This window comes from Mytilus galloprovincialis, chromosome 1 (genome assembly GCF_965363235.1).
Source record: "Mytilus galloprovincialis chromosome 1, xbMytGall1.hap1.1, whole genome shotgun sequence".
Taxonomy (NCBI): domain Eukaryota; kingdom Metazoa; phylum Mollusca; class Bivalvia; order Mytilida; family Mytilidae; genus Mytilus; species Mytilus galloprovincialis.
In genome coordinates, this window is record NC_134838.1 from 121,626,795 (window position 1) to 121,644,802 (window position 18,008).

General features: G+C 32.0%; 1 protein-coding gene across 2 annotated transcripts; it reads left to right on the forward strand.

Moving 5' to 3' along the window:
* The first annotated feature begins 10,458 nt into the window (after positions 1 to 10,458).
* On the forward strand, positions 10,459 to 17,270 carry LOC143055907 (glutathione peroxidase-like). 2 transcript variants are annotated; one of them, XM_076228968.1, is made up of 6 exons: positions 10,459 to 10,621; positions 11,629 to 11,723; positions 12,570 to 12,717; positions 13,035 to 13,183; positions 14,508 to 14,592; positions 16,160 to 17,270. In XM_076228968.1, exons 1-6 carry the CDS (start codon positions 10,619 to 10,621, stop codon positions 16,190 to 16,192), a joined length of 513 nt encoding a protein of 170 aa, XP_076085083.1. In that variant the 5' UTR covers positions 10,459 to 10,618; the 3' UTR covers positions 16,193 to 17,270. The 2 variants fall into 2 exon arrangements, with proteins under 2 accessions (XP_076085083.1, XP_076085075.1); XM_076228960.1 differs by lacking the exon at positions 10,459 to 10,621 and adding an exon at positions 10,667 to 10,825.
* Positions 17,271 to 18,008: the final 738 nt, after the last annotated feature.

An 18,008-nucleotide genomic window follows, 5' to 3' on the forward strand; every position in this document is an offset into this window, starting at 1 on the left:
ACATAAATTTTGTCGTAAATGTAACCAAATGATGTAGAAATTGTGTTTTTTCTTCAAATTTCCATCAAATTGTAATGTTTATAGTTTCCTTATTGCCTCTCTATTTGAATAAAATAAAATAATAAGAAGAATCTGTTTCTTGTTTTGTTTTGTTTTGTTTTTGACAAATGATTGTTCACTGCTTGCAAATGAATCATTATATTTATATATCTTATCTGTATATATTTTTGTTCATGTCTCCATCTCCTTATCATTTGTAAATGTATAGACAAATAAGAAAGAAATAAGCTCCACATGTATATTTGCAACATCGTAAATTAATTAAAAAAATAACATACACTAACACTAGTACTGCATGGATTTTAAGCATTATGAAAGTCATATTTGTAGAAAGCTTAAAAAGACTTAAAAACGTAAAATGTCTTGCTATTTCTTAGCTTACACAATAAAATCTAATATATACTAACATTTACAAATTTAAATTTCAAGATTTTACTAGGCATTAATCTAACTACTAGACGTTTTATTAGTCTAGTTGCACATATTGTATGTTAACTTCTTATTTGTAAACAAATTTGTGATATAAACTTTAATTTAATCCTTGAAAAGAGGTCTAGATTGCTAAAATAATTTAGAAGTTTTAATTTTTTTATTTGTCCAAAATCATTTAAATTCATTTAATCAACATTCTTTTATGATTATTTGATTAAAATATTAATCATTTATAGTCTTTTTACAATTTACATTTTTAAAAGCAAAATAAGTGAAAACAGGATAAAACAAAGGGAAGTAACAAAAAAGTATTTAAATATTCCCAATACACATCGTTTTGATAACACAACGGCAGTTAGCCGGTGGTAAACATCGTTGATTACCAGTATGTTTGACACCCAAGCTGTCAAGTGAAGCCATATAATTATACATTTTCTTTGATGTTCAGGTACAATTTAACACAGGTGTCAATTACACCCGTACAGTAGTAAGAAATTATCAAATATGGCGTCTGAAAAATTTCATACACGGGAGTTTTTTCTCCTAAACGGGAGGTTCACATGTATGTTACGAAGGGCATCAAATTCACATGACATAGGAAAACCATGAATAAAGACAAGACTTTATATATCCTTTTTATTTATATAAAAACTAAATCTTCTTGTCTGCAGGATTGCAAATTCGTAACTTCAAGGGCGAACTTGTAAACAGGGCGAGTTGTCCCGATACCAAATTCACGCATGCGTAATACAAATATCGACAGTTAAAACATCCCATGCCTGTTACAAGTAAACAAATAACGTTCATGTGGATGAGATGAAATCTAATAATTTACATAAATAAAAGGGTCATATTAACGATAGTGATTGTTTTAACAATCATAATTTACAAATTAAATGATTCAGATGCCTAATCATGTGTAAAAATCGGTGTCAGGAATCTTAAAAAAGTTGTTTTGAAATTGTAATACACGAAATGAATGCGGCATACGGAGACTCAATGCCAATGGTCAGCCCCTTAAGTCTTCAGAAGACTTGACGTCTTCTTCCACTAAAAACGACAAGAAACTCAATTAAAATCAACAAAGCACTAAAATCATGACCTTTAATATTAAAACTTTTTGGGGCAATTTTATCAAGCGAGATGTAAATATTTCTGTACTCAACTTTTAAATTCCACTTATTTTTTTTTCATGTTAAAAATTCAATATCCTTATAAATGCATCAATGTCCCATATCCCATTTACTTTTAGGACAAATATCCCATATCCCTAAAATTAAAATGGCAAATATCCCGTATCCCAATATACCCTATACAAGCCTCACTTGTTTCCTATATGCCCAATAGGCTTCCAAAATGACTTTATGTTTTTATATTAACTTTATTTATAATTATGCATCTTTGCCTGCCAAGACCCCTCCTCTCCATCCTTCTTTAAATGCGTAATCCTGTTTTTGTAAGGTTTATGACCCCTTCTGTAGCCATTGTTGTACGAACTTTTTAAACTTCAATTGTTTCAAAACTACAGATATAATGAATAATAGAGATTGGCCGTTTTGTACATATTCCAAGGGGTAACTTGATGCAAAGCATTATTATTTACCGTTTCATTGCATTTGATAGAAAAAGAGTACTTTGTTGCAAATTAACCAAGAATTTTATAGAAAATCCACAGCTTTTAATACAGAGACTTTTGTTATAAAATTTGAAACCTATTACTCACTTACTTTTCTATGATGTGCTAGTGTTTATTTTTTGGCAATAGTCAAAAATGTCTATTCATCCGGAAAGCCGGACAAATAGCATTTTTACGTTTTTTTGCTATTTGTCCGGCCAAATATATAATGATGAAGATATAACCTCGTGTTTTAAAGGTTTTGAATGAAGCACGGGTTGTTTTAAAATATGTTGTCTAACCTCGTTTTATGAAAAAAACACTCATTCTAATAAAAAAAAATAAACTATACATTTGATTCAGATTTTTTTATTATAATATTCTAAAGGAGCTTGGGTATTGAATTTCCTGTAAGGTAAGGGACGACATCAAAAGATCGATGTAGGATAAAAAAAAAAAAAACTTAAATCAAATAATTTGGGGTCGGGAGTTGGGGGGGGGGGGGGTAAAATTCTGCAAGTTTTGTATATCTAAAATCGATTTTTACATATATCCCTATTGGTAAATCAATTTTTCCCAAATTAAGTTAAGAGAGGGGGGGGGGGGGGGTCAGTGAAAAAACTATGTGAATTAAGTTTTTTATCCAACATTGAACTTTTGATGTCGTCCCTAAATAGTCGGGCCAATCATTATTGGCTTCATCTATGATTTCAAAAGATCCTGAATTTATAGTTTCAGTGACGTTTGGTAAAATAAGGTCCTCATATGATTATGCACGATTCTTCATATAAATTGTTCGGCGATTTTTAATTCATATGAAATTTGAGAAGGGCAGGCACGTGTAACCTGTCCTCAAAAGTAGGATTGTGTTTTCGATAAGATTTTTTAAGAAAAAAAATATATATTAGATACAACAGAAAAAGGGGGATACCCAAACCCTGGTGTCTTATTCCCAGTCCAGGCATATCAGTATGTTCATAGATCTGCGTTGTAGTATAACTAAAAAAATAATGCATCCAAGCAAGTTTGATCTAGTATTTTTTCCGAATGCGTTTTGCCTCCATAAGGTAAATGGGGGTAAATCTTCAATTTCACTTTAATTTCAGGTTTATCATCCTCACAGTTTAGATAACACGTATACGCGATTGCTCTGGAATCACTCCTATATACATTTGTTTAAAACAATCACATTCTCTCTGGTTTTCTCTATGACATCTTTAAATATGAATCACGATCTCCAATTCTCAACACGTCCATTGCATACGCGCGTGTTTTATCCGACACCGCGTGTGTTATCCGACACCTCATCCGGGACACTTTCCACGTCACATGACACCTTTATTGATATTGAATATTTGCGCATCCGCAGACAGATGGCCGGACGAATAGAGATTTTTAACTATTCGTCGGCTAGCCGGATGAATAGACACTCCGTTATTTTTTTACCAAAAATGCTAACTAACCTGTAAATTCCAAAATACCTCGTGCTGAGTCACTAAAGTCGAGCGCACTTTAAAAGGTGTACTTGATTTGGTCGATATTTTTATTTGTTTTAACCAATAACTACTTTAATAAACGTGTTTTAATGAAAACAATGCTAGCACTGCATGCCATTATCTAAAATCTATTAGTCATCAAATTGCCAAATATGGGAGTACAAGGATAAATGCTGTAGATTTTCTATAAAATTTCCATATGTTTAGCATTGAATCAACACAAGTGGTACATAATCCTTAAATGAACTTTCATCAATCTAATCATTTACCTATACTAAAAAATGGTTTAGAAAGTCCCTGTTTACTGCGCTTTAATTTGTAATTCATTTGATTTCATAAATTAAATTTTGGACACAAAAAGGTCCATGATTGGTTAATTAAATATCTAATAGGGGGGTCAGTGTCAACATCTCCAAACCAACCGTGCAAGGTCAGTTGTTTGTACTCAACTTCCAAAATCAACCAATTCAAAACATACAATGCAAAAAACACTTGCTGTGTACACATAAAAACAGTCATGTGTTTAAACAAAAACATATCTCATTTATAAACACTTAAAAGTGTTTAAAAAGTGTGTCTGCTTCATGAACACTTAAAAGTGTTTAAAAAGTGTGTCTGCTTCATGAACACTTAAAAGTGTTTTATATCTATAATACTAAAATTACGAGGTCTAATTTGTCAGCCGTCATCACGTAAAAACGACGAATCAAAGAATTCAACTTTATATACAACTAATATAGTACAAAGGTGTAGATTAAAAATTACACCACTCCAGGCCCGTTTGTTTTCCACGTAATTAATATTGCCAATAATTAGGAAGTTCCGGGTCGAGTCCGATACCGATACCAATAGTATTATCACCTGTTACCTATTACCTTATCTGTACGTTCCGCATCTGACAGGCGCACCACCAAACGGTGTATTCAGGATTAATATGCTATATACACGGGTCATAATCACAGAATTGACACTATACTAAATTGTCAAATTGTTATCTATTGTAGTATTTTAATCCGTAAGACTTTCTAAGATAACAATACGAATACTAAAAATCTGGACTAAAAATAAGTTTCAATTTGTAAGCGGGCATGACGTAAAATAGCGAATCAAAGAATTCAACTTTATTTATAACTAATATAGGACAATGCTGTTGATTAAAAAATACTCCATTCATGGACCTTTTGTTTTCCAAATAATTAATATTACCAATAATTGATAAGTTCCAGTTCGACGGGTTCAAACAGAAAGATTTGAAAGCAGAGAAAATTGTGTATCTTATAATCGGCATGACTTTATCAGATGACAGTACTAATACTAAAATAAGGCTTGCGCATAGTTATATACTTTAATTCAGTCACGGACCCGCGATATCACGGGTGTGTTCTAGTGTAATATCTATGTTTATCAACATTTAATTCAAAATCTATCGTTACACCAAGGAGATTAACATATTCATCACATGAAATTTTATTGCGCGACGTCAAACTGTGACATATCGGGAAACGATGCATTTTTCGACTGATTTTTATCATTCAAACTGATTTAATTTGAAAACGAGTGCATGGACCCCTATCTTTTAAAACGATATTTTGTTTCGTTTTGCAGGGAGATTATGTGGACCAAATTTTATAAAACTGTAAATAGTGTATTTTTTTTAATGCCTCGTTCACACGGACATTTAAAGGGAAACTTCGCAAAAAAAATCAAAAATGGATATTATGTTCATTCAGTATAAAAATGCTCAAATTCATAGTTATTAAAGTTTTATTCCGCTAGATAAGCGATCACCATCGATTTTAAATTTAGAGTATCAATTCTCTGCGTTCGGCCATTTTGTCTTCTTTTCCGATTAATAACAACGATGCCATTTTGTCTTCTTTTCCGATTAATAACAACGATATGTCTATAAACCACAAAGGAACAAAACTACAGTAACCGATGTAGTCGTAATTGCGTGTCGATATCTTGTCAATCGTACGGTTGTTTTATCCGACTAACTAACTTGATACCGAAAATATTCTTATTTTTTTAAATTACCATGGTCTGTTGTTTTTAAACTGTTGATATTGGAATTAGGTAAAAAGTCAAAGTTGAAATCATAAATAAGTGTTCCGTGAAAATTGTTTTCGAAAATCTAATTTGTTCATAATTCTTTAAAGTAATAAACTTTTTTCAAATAAATTCTGATCTTCCCTCATCTGATCACCAGCATGGCTAAAGGTATTACTTCCAAAGGTATTGTGAGGGGTGTGAGGTGACACGTCCAGGTATTCAAGCGATTTCCTGTCGGGCTTGCAAGTTCATGCATCGTTTCACCTCTGCAGGTATTGATCAGTGTACACGGCGGATAACTTATAACTTTCCATTTTGAACTATCAGATGTATAATATACAACTCTGTCTTACTTGTCATTACTAAACTCATACGCTTGTGTATAAATAACATTTCTGGTCTAAAGAATATTATTCATAAAAATATAAATAATACCCAAAAAATAAGATTTGATGAAATTAAAATCTATTTAAATATTTTTTCCAAGGGTGAATTTGGGAAAATGTAATATATACTCATTGTCAATAGTGAAGGACAGATTGGGACATACCAGAAATATTGATTTAAAAAAATGTACGCACTTGTCGACGATTCGTTTATACGACTGGGTATAGAAAGTTACGGAACTTTAGCGCAATTTAAAATATATACATGTATACATTGAACATAAGAAAAAAACATATATTTTGAATAAATTGGGGTAAAAGTTTTGTAAATAGAATAGTCCACTTATGCCAACAGTATGTAATCATCGAATGTCGATAGACTATTGTATACCAGAAGAAGAAGAAGAAGAGAACCAATTTGATTTAAATACAGGTCGATGTATAATTTGCTTTGGTTCATCGAAGTTGTGGACATAGTAAAATCACAGATTTATATTTCAATAAGATTGTTCTCGAACAAAGGAAGGAATTCGTCATCACAATTGTTATATATGCCACTGGACGAACACTAATTATCCCCAAGGGATGTGAATATTTTGCTGGGAAACTATTGAGTATCAAAGTTTCAAATTAATTTCGGAATTTATTTTCTTTCTTGGTATTCAAGGGAAATATGACATTAAATTGGTTCTGTCTTTTTTTGAAACATCGTTAAAAAGATGTGTGTCTAAGGTGGACGCCACAAGAATCCTGTAATACTAGTACGAGAGTATAGCATGTAAACATTCCTTCTCAATAATATGGTTGTATTGGAAATCTTTTCATACAGATTGACAACTCATGGTCCCGGCGATATGCATGTAATATTTGCCACATGACGCCCATAGTTCTTTCTACCATCATCATCTTATTCTTTGATATTGCTGTAAACATCGATGGCTCACACCCAAACAAAATGGGAGTAATGTACCTTCAGAGCTTCTCCGTGGTATACACGAAATTTCTGTATTGAAATGAATCTACATCTTCAAATAACGATTTTGAGTAATCACCTTACAAACCAATATAAACGTATGGCAAGATATAACCATGAAGGAATTTAGTTTTTGTCAGACGCAAGAACTAATCACTATCATAAACGTATACGTATATATGCATGCAGTTTCAAATATCAAGAACAAGCGGTCGATGTCGATAGTCCGTTTTCTAACTGTTCAGAGTTAGACATGTCACTTGTTCATTCTTGGAAGCCTTCATATTCCCCGTCCAACGATTGGAACTCTTTCTGGTTGTGTTGACTATAAATGCTTGTATGGTAATTCTGTCGTTTATATGTACAAGTGGTTGCATTTCCTCTCCTTTCCCAACAAACAAACTAACGAAACGCTACTAGTCTGCTTTCTCTAGAGCTCATCCTCAACGGCGCTTAAATACGTCAGGAAACTTACATGTATACTAATAATGATTGTTTCAAGAACAACGATGTATGGACGAACTATTGTAAATTCGTCAATATCAGTTATGCATGACTAAAATATAAGTTTTATTACAACCACTGTATTACTTATTTAGATTAATGACGGCTATCATGTTCAACATTGCACAAATATTATCATAGATTTAAAAAAAGAAAAAAAATTTACAAAAATCCTCAAAAAAAATAATGCCTTAGCTTAGATCATTGGTATTCTTTTCACAAAAAGTTCATGTAAATGATTGTCAAATGAATTTAATAATGTAAGAATGAAATGTTAAAAAGAAACTAAAAAAAATCATGCATGTTGTATGTTGTATTTTTTTTCAATTAAAAACTTTAAAATTGCGATAGTTTTATGAGCATTAAACACAGCCAGATTTGAATACAAGTTAAGAAATTCCGGTAAAGTCAATGATATCAAACAGATGTGCAATGGTATATCAAATTGGGAAATATTGCATTTAGTTTTTATTAAAGATTAAAACTACTATTTTTTTACTTCATATTTGAATCTTTACGCCAATTGCCGCTAAGAAAGTAATCCAAAATTGTTTCCTTTTATTTTTATACACTTTCGGAATTATGAATCTGAATTTTATTTTCAATTAATTTACACAATTTAATTATTGTATCTTTATTCTCATCGTGTATTAAATCTTATTGTATAACTATTAAATACAGCATACTCTTTCTAATCCTTTCTGTTTATCCTTTCCAAATAACAACATTCATACCTGTGTACGCTTGAACTCACACCTGCGGCTAAATAGCTACAAGGTAAACGAATTGACCTCAAGCCGAGAAATATACAGTGACCTTTACAAAATAATATACACACTCTGCTCACACATTAGTTGCATTGAAATGATTATCAAAACAATAACGGTAAATAGAACTGAAATATTTTCAGTTCAATATCAGGAAAAATGTTCAATAAATATTTTATGAAAAAAATCTCAACAATAATTAATGAAATTTATTCGAAAACATTTACTAGAGATAATTTTATAGGAGTTTAATTCAATCAATACAAAACGGTATATGCATATTCATTTTCGTTCATTCTTATATTGTGGTTAATAACTACGACCATTCGTCAGCTGTGCGCTTTTAATTACGTATATTGTCGATAAGCTATAAGAGTTAAACAGATTTTATTTTTTCCCAGAATTCAACAAATCGGGCTAAAACGTCACGACCCACTCGAGAATTCAACCAAAAAACTTACAAATGCTTGATTTTCTCCGTTATTAGAAGGAATATGAATTTAAAACTTTGCAAATGTGTTTTTTATGTTAAGATGAACATAATTAGATGATAAGTAAAAAGTCGCGGAATTTCCCTTTAATTCGAATTGAATTCGAATCGAATGCGAATCGAATTCGCTAACTGCGTTCACACACTCTTCTTTTTTTAATTCGAATTGATTCGAATTGGCTAATTCGAATTACCCAATTCGAATTAGAAATACGTTTTTGTTAATATGAATTAAAAGTTAACGTCGTTTGGACAGTAAAGCGAATTTGACACGCATTGTAATTCGAATTAGAATTGACGTTAGGACGTATTTAACGTTTCGAATGCGAATTAAACTAATTCGAATTAGTTAATGCGAATCGAATTGGAATTACGTGTGAACTCAGCATTATTTTGATAAATATACAGCAAAAATGACGTTTTTTCCTCAATGAATGACCATTTGATAAGAGACCGTTCAATATTAATCAGATGGATGGGCCGGTGCAACATGGGGCGGGGCAAGCACTTTTTTTGTGGAAATATTTGGATGGGCGAGAACTTTTTTTAATATATATATAGTGGATGGGCTAGAACTTATTTTATTGTAAAAAAATTGCTATCAATTTTATCAGTGTGTAGGAAATTCCTTTTGCAGGCACAAAAAACATAAGGGACATGGTCTCAACAATAATTTTCAGTTTAGGCCAAATCCAGATCTAGTCATCTTTTAAATTTTTTTATAACTTTTTCAAAATCAACTTGGATTTTCATAAAACTCTACAGCTATTTCATTTATATATTGATCTTACAGAATGCCAGGTTGTTTAGTAGTTTGGTGAATTGCTGTCATTCTATGGATTTAATAAATAGGAAAAAATAATCTAAAATTTTCAGTCTTGGCTAAATCCAGTCAATTCTTTGATTTCAAGACATAAACTTGCAAACTTTAAAATAGAAAAAGAACTTAAATATTTTTTGATTGTTTTAAGCTATAGAGGGGCAAGGACTTTTTTTATTGATTTTTTTAGATGGGTGAGGACTTTTTTTCAGAATTTAAAAGAATGGGCATTAACTTTTTTAATGAATCAATATTAAGAATGCACCGGCCCATCCATCTGATAAATATTGAACGGTCCCTAAAAATGAATGATTTCTGAATAAAAAATGCATACATACAGTTAATAATATAATGCTTATAAAATACAGAAATTACAAATTATTTAACAAAAAACAATTTGTGTTTATCTTTTAAAACAAACAAGTTATGTCATTCTTTCGAAAAGGAAAATACGTCCACAAATCCGAATTTTGAGCAAATATAAAAAAATTCGACCTCATTTAACTTAAAAAGTAACACATGAAGGTATATTTTTTATTACATATTTGATTTAATCAGTCAAAAAATAGCCTATATGCAAATTTTTATCGAACTCTATAAAATACGGGATCAAAGCTGTATCGTACTGAGGTGTCCTTAATGTATGCATTTAACCTGAGACTACTAACACTATGTGTTATAGTAGTCTCAGATTTAACCAGATTAACCAGAAACATGTATACTCATTACTGTCAGCTCTGTTACTGTGTATAGAATAAAATAGAATAGAATAGAGTATTAGAATAGAATACATATATATGTATATATGTCATCTAAAGCAGGCGCATGCCATCTGCACCACAGTGCGCGTCTCATGTGATCTGTTACTGAGGAAATACTTTGCGGAGTTTCTCCCATCACTGGTCCTATTATTATTCAGTTTATAAAACGGTGGATTGATTTAGATCAGATGACTTTTCACATATATCTAAAATTCTTTCGCTTCCTGGACCAAAGGGCGGAGTATCTAGGTTGTTTAGTAGAATGGTAAGTCGTTTTTAACATAGAATTGCCAACGTTGAACTGCACATTGAAACACAAATGCAATATTTGACGTGTGACAGTGACCCAATTTCGACATGCGGCACCAATATTCTATTTTTAGACCAATTAAGTAGCTATTGGCAATACACTTTAATCTTTATCAGCTGTTTATAGCTTGGCATGGGATCCTCAGTTTCAACCAGTGAGGTAATTCTTTGGAAACATCCATTCGTCTTATTCAAGGGGGATGTCATGGGTTTCTTTTTTGGATTTTTTTGTTTCAGTATACATTACCGTACATAAATACAATGATTGTACAATAAAAAACACAATTATTTTTTTCATCTAATTTTCCCATACCCTAACCCTGGGAATAATATATTATCAGACTCAGAGCTCCAGATAAGATTTTTAGTAATTGCAGGATTTTTTTTTATTACATCAGCCAGGGATTTTCGAAAAGTATAGAAGGTCCTTGCATCAGCAAATTCAATTCCAACACTTCAGACATTTACCTGAATTGCTCGGCAGTGAACAAAAAAAATCACCATGTCTTCCACTCGTTCATCTGTTAGTCCAGTCTTCTTTGCACTCTCACATGTATCAGTATGCCAGAATCATAGTTCAGGGACCAGCTGAAGTCCAACTCTGGGTACAGAATTTATTTGCAGTCTTGAAGACCCATTGGTGGCCTTCAGTTGTTTTTATACTCTTTTGTCAGTTTTTTTGTCACTATAACCTGAGACTACTATAACACTAGTCTCAGCTATAACACATTCCCAATTTCCATTCTCTATTTCATTAAAAAATCAAGGAGTGGTGGATTCAGAAAGAAGGGGCCCACTGATTGCTTAAGAAGGGTCATGCTTGAGTGATTCCCTCTTTAATTAACCATGTTTTCCCCCAAAAAAAGGGGGAGCAGACTCCCAGCCCCCTCAAAATTCGCCTTTGTTGACACATGCAGTATACTTGTAGAATATTAACTATACGAAACTTTATGCTTCAAACAGGCAGCAGAAAAAGATTGGTGGAAAAAAGCAGCATCTATTTATGAATTTTCTGCCAAAGATATTGATGGCAATGAAGTATCATTAGAAAAATATAAGTAAGTAAACATTTAGGAGGAACCTTGGTATGGACATTAATTGTTATGATGTCTAATCTGGCTCTGATGTCACTTATCAGTCATTGTCATTCAACAGATTCTGTAAAGAACCAAATACATGTACTTAAATATACATGAACATTTATGACATTCAACAACTGATAAAGTTCAGGCCTGGGGATAAACCAATCAAATAGATGGTGCTCCAATGGTTATTTATGTCAGTTTGTCAGGAAGAACTTAGTTAGTTGTATTTTAATTATTGTATGCAAAAATAGTGAAATGTTAATCAAATTCTTTCTAATGCAAATTTTGAGTCAACATGATGAATGCAATGCATGTGTGTTTACTGGTAAATACTTTATATTTTGTCTCACCGGTAAAAAAAAAGACAGCCAAATGGGGGACTACAGTTATATTATGGCATATGGTGGTTGACCATGTCCTTATTGTGACTGTCATAGTTGGAAAATGAAATAAAAATCAAATCTGAGCTGTGACAGTGTGTAAGCTTCAATACATTTAATCTACAAAATCATAAATTGTATGTGGTCATAAGGTATGGATGTTTGTCTCACCAGATTGTGACATTTTTCAAAGTTACATAATCAAAGTTATGTTTTTCTGCCATGGTCTGTTTTGTTTACTAAGAGTAATATAGGTGTACTATATAAGTATATTTATATTATACTATGGATTTAAGATGTCCATTTTGTCAATGAGCAAGCACCTGTTCATGAACTGCTGACAAGAAATTTCGCCACTAATGTTTTTGTGTTTTATTTGGTAAATAAACAGTACAAATAATAACTTTAAACATGATATTTTCTCATTTCAATATTTCAGAGGTCATGTTGTATTAATTTTAAATTGTGCATCCAAATGAGGGTTCACAGAAAAGAACTACACTCAGCTACAAGCTTTGCATGCCAAGTATGCTGAATCGAAAGGTCTTAGGATCCTTGGATTTCCCTGTAATCAGTTTGGAAGTCAGGTAAATCAATACTTACCTTCTTGCATTAACATGGAATATAAATTTTAAACAAATGGGATCGTCAGTCACCAAGATCAATCATAGTTGATTTATAAGAAATTGAATATATCATAAGAGTCTAATATTCTCAAAAAATTATTAAATCTAGTCACATGTTTAAGCGAAATGTGGGTGAGAAATGTTGATACAATTACTACATATATATATCCTTGCTTCTAGAAGTTGGAAGTATACAAATTTCAGAAATAAATGTGTTTAGATCCTTGGACATACATTAATACAGCAATATTTAACAGGAAATGTTTATTTATTTGAAGGAGCCTGGAACTGAAGCAGAAATAAAGACTTTTGTCACAGATAAATTTAATGTTCAGTTTGATATGTTCTCAAAGATAAATGTGAATGGAAATGATGGCCATCCTTTATTTAAATATCTCAAACACAAACAAGGAGGCACACTCGGGGAGTAAGTATATTTTAACTTATCTCAGAGAGAAACAAGGAGGCACACTCTGGGAGTAAGTATATTTTAACTTATCTCAGAGAGAAACAAAAAGTCACCCTCGGGGAGTAAGCATATTTTAACTTATCTCGGCACACTCAGGGAGTAAGTATATTTTAATTTATCTCAGAGAGAAACAAAAAGTCACACTCGGGGAGTAAGCATATTTTAACTTATCTCGGGACACTCAGGGAGTAAGTATATTTTAATTTATCTCAGAGAGAAACAAGGAGGCATATTCTTGGAGTAAGTATATTTTAATTTATCTGAAAGAGAAACAAGGAGGCACACTCGGGGATTAAGTTTATTTTAAGTTATCTCAAAGAGAAACAGGAAGGCACACTCAGGGAGAAAGTATATTTTAATTTATCTCAGAGAGAAACAAGGAGGCACACCAGGGGAGTAAGGATATTTTAATTTATCTCAAAGAGAAACAAGGAGGCACACCAGGGGAGTAAGGATATTTTAATTTATCTCAAAGAGAAACAAGGAGGCACACTGGGGGAGTAAGTATATTTTAATTTATCTCAAAGAGAAACACGAAGGCACACTCAGGGAGAAAGTATATTTTAATTTATCTCAAAGAGAAACAAGGAGGCACACCAGAGGAGTAAGTATATTTTGATTTATCTCAGAGAAACAAGGAGGCACATTCTTGGAATAAGTATATTTTAATTTATCTTGAAGAGAAACAAGAAGGCACACCAAGGGAGAAAATATATTTTGATTTTTCTCAAAGAGAAACAAGAAGGCACACTCAGGGAGAAAGTATATTTTAATTTATCTCAGAGAGAAACATGGACACACAGTCCCGTAGTTGGTATATATTAAAAATATTTGACAGAAACAAAGAGGCACACTCGGGTAGTAAGTATCTAGTAAGTATCTTTAATATCTCAGACAGAAACAAGGAGGCAGACTTAATATAAGTATAATAATATCTCAAACAAACGAGAAGGCATACTGACAAGAAACAACCCCACCCTTTTTGTAAAGTTCTTACACATGCTTAAAGGCACACATGGGGAGTAATCATCAAGCCAAACCTTTGTGTAAATAGCTTTAAAACAAACAAGAAGGAACACTTAGAGAGTTGATATTATACCCAACCTTTTTGTAAATAATTTAATTTTGGGAGTAAGTGTCAAGTCCAACCTTTGTGTAAAAATCTCACACAGAAAAAAAAAACACACTTTATGAGGAAGTATCAAGCCAAACCTTTGTGTAAATATCCCAAACAGAAAAAAATATCATAAAAATGATCTATTGTATTTGTTTTTTTCTTCAGTTTTATCAAATGGAATTTTACAAAGTTTCTAGTAAACAAAGAAGGAATCCCAGTTAAAAGATATGCACCAAATACAGAACCAAACGTAAGTTTTTATCTTGGCTGCAAAGAAAGTTACAAAATGTGAGATATAGTGGATGCTAATCCAATGGCAGCAGCTACAGTGTAAACTATTTGTATAAAGCTATATGTTTTTATAGGCAGAAGAAAAGGAGTGTTACATAACTTGTATATAGGTGCTGTGTGTTGAGAAGTTTTCATCTGTCATTAAATGATTTGTCCATTGTCCTTGTCCTCACTTTTTAATGTTTCAGAATTGCTTATAAAACTTTATTTTTTTTGTCTAAGATTTTTTCCAACTATATTACATGTATGAGTAATAGGGTAATTCAATTTGTTCACAAGATCCTTGCAAGGTGTACATGTCCTTCAGACTGTGTTCACCTTATACCAACCTCATTACAGGGATATAAGATCTATTTTCTGATACTTTAAACAGCAGGTGAAATATATTTGGTGTATGAAATAATGTACATATCTATGTAGCCAGGTTCATATGACCTTTACCTCATTTGCATAGTTCATTTGTATAGCTTTTGTGGTTTGGTCTGATTCTCATATACTATACATGTAAGCATATGGTCAACTATAGAGACTGTATGGAATGGTTAAAAGGTGCACAAAAACCAATCAAATCTAAGGTGAGAGACCACCTCAGCAAAATTTACATTTTTTCTATAGATCTTTTTGTTTTTATTGGTAATTATAAAATAACTAATCGAAGAATTCAAATAGAGAAAAATATTCAACGAGTGACCACACAACACATTGATTCACGAATGTGCGTAGTGTGTTTTTCGGTCACGGTTGAATATTTTTCGATATTTGAATTCTTGAATTAGTTATTCTTTTTATTACATTGGCAAATGGCTTTTTTTTTAAAGAAATTAATGTAAAACATGTAAGGAACTATATCTTTTTTCTACGCATTCACAATTTGTTTTGATCCGCCGTTATCAACGTCTTGACAGTGCCTATTGTTGTGTGATGTCAGAGAGTGAAATAACCACGTTTATTTCACATGTGAAATTATTGGTTTTTATTTAACTGGGAAATCAATGTAATTCATTGCAACCAATGTAATAAATAGACTTTATTTTGCAATCAATGACATCACACTATAACACTGACAGCAGCATTGACAGGAGAGGAAGCCATTATCGAAAATTGATATTTACTAGAATTTCTTTATCTTGTATATAAAAAGGTCTGGATGATCTTTCATTTCTTAATTCTTTAATTTTTATGATATTTTTCTCTTTTCTTTATTAATTTCCTCATTATTCTCCATTCTTTATATTTTTAAAAGTACTCTTTATATCTATTCTTTATATTATTTGCCATTTATTCTGCACTTTTATAAACCCCATCCAGACCCTCAAATAAACAGAACAAATATTTCCTTACATTGTATTTGTTATCTATGTTGAACTATGTTAAACTACTATCAACATTTGGATTATTTCCCTAATTCAGGAAACGATCTTGACATATAAAGCTCAATTGTTATCTTATTAAAGCTGTTATAAATTAAGTAATGGGTTTTTCATCTGGCAAACAGTTGTATTCTTTTTTATATTTTTATTTTTCAGAGCATTGAAAAAGATTTTGAGAAATATTGGTAGTTGTGCATAAACAATAAACATATCTTAGTCATCATAGTGCATGTGACTGTGCCAGATAGATGACAGACTCTGTCTTGAAGACCGTATGAAGGTTGATATCAAATCCGTTCTGGGGATGTCAACCTGAGCTATAATGGCGTGCAACTTGTCTTGCAAGATAGAGAGTGTTTCTTCATTGGCATGTTTATATCCACCATCGTTGACTATTGTTGTAGTTCCTATGTTGTGTAGAGTGTAGACTATATTGATTGTTATCCACGAATCATTGTTTTTTGTATAAGTGAATTGTATGTACTTTTATATCCAGGAATCTTTGTTTATTTTTGTAAAAGTGAATATCATGGTCATCAAATCTATTTTTATGGATGTAATTATTACTTTAAAAATATTTAAAATTTGCTTGAGCTGTACAAAGCTGTCCAATTTAATTTATGTTTTTATTTTTTTACAAGTCCTCATGGTCAAATTATTGATTTTAGAATCTTAGTGTCAATTTTGTTGCTAAGATTTCAAGGAGACCTTATGTTCTGTCCCAATGCATTTACCCCACTTCCCCATCTTTATTGTAAATTTGATAAAAAGCAATATGTTAATTTTTTGTTTGAATTGCATTGAAGTAAACCAAAGCATTATCACTAGTCATGTAAGCAAAATTATTTAAAACTTGTATGCTATGACAATAATATAAAATGCAATATTTAAACAAAGTTTATAAAATCCCAACATAAAAATTTGAAACAAAATTTGTTGATTTCTTATTGAGTAAGCTGGCAGGGCCGTAACTACCTATAAGGCAGGGGAGGCAGTTGCCTCCCCTGAATTTTCTACACCAAAATTTTTTTTTTGAAGTATTAAAATGAATTATCCCCGTCTTAGTATATATCTAGGATTTTGATTGGTTAACGCACATCGTTACAAAACCCATAGCCCCTGGGTGTTGCTAACCCATATCCCCGGACGTTGCTAACCATTATCCCAGGGAACTTCACGAAAGTTTTCCTTAGTTCCATGATTGCTCCTTGTGAAATGTTGAATTCTGTAGATTATCCATGATGTTTGTAATTAAATATTTAATTCATTTACGATTTTGTCCTATAATGGCGATCATTTACACTCATTTCATTAAATGCATCACTTGACTGCCACATTTTCAAGGAATGGGACTACTGACCTAGCTATGCAAATGACCCACGTTGACGTCACACCATCTATGACGTAACTCTCACAACATTGAGCGCCAAATTTGACCCAATCCAGTTTCTCTGTCTCCGTATCAAAAACGTCTTATATTTGACTAACTGTAGGGTACTACCCTTTGGTAGTACCCTACACCCCGTAAAAATATGTAAAATTTCCAAATTTCAATAAAACTTTTTTAGATAATGAGAAAAACGTTGTTTTCATGTTACACTTTGTACCCGAATTTCCATAAAACTTGCCCGATTCGGACTAAGACCGGGGATAAATTCGTTATCTACGTTCATATCCGTAGAATGGATATGAACGTAAATAACATACGCCAAAGGGTGTACAGGGTACTGAAGGGTGTTAAAATATCCATATCTCCGGATATGAACGTAAATAACTTATAATATTGACAATATGTACACGAAGAACTTGAATTTATATTATAAACAACACAAGTTTTAACAGTTATAGGTCAAGTGAGCTTTTCTCATCACTTGGCATCCGTCGTCCGTAAACTTTTACAAAAATCTTCTCCTCTGAAACTACTGGGCCAAATTTAACCAAACTTGGCCACAATCATCCTTGGGATATCTAGTTTAAAAAATGTGTCCGATCACCTGGCCATCAA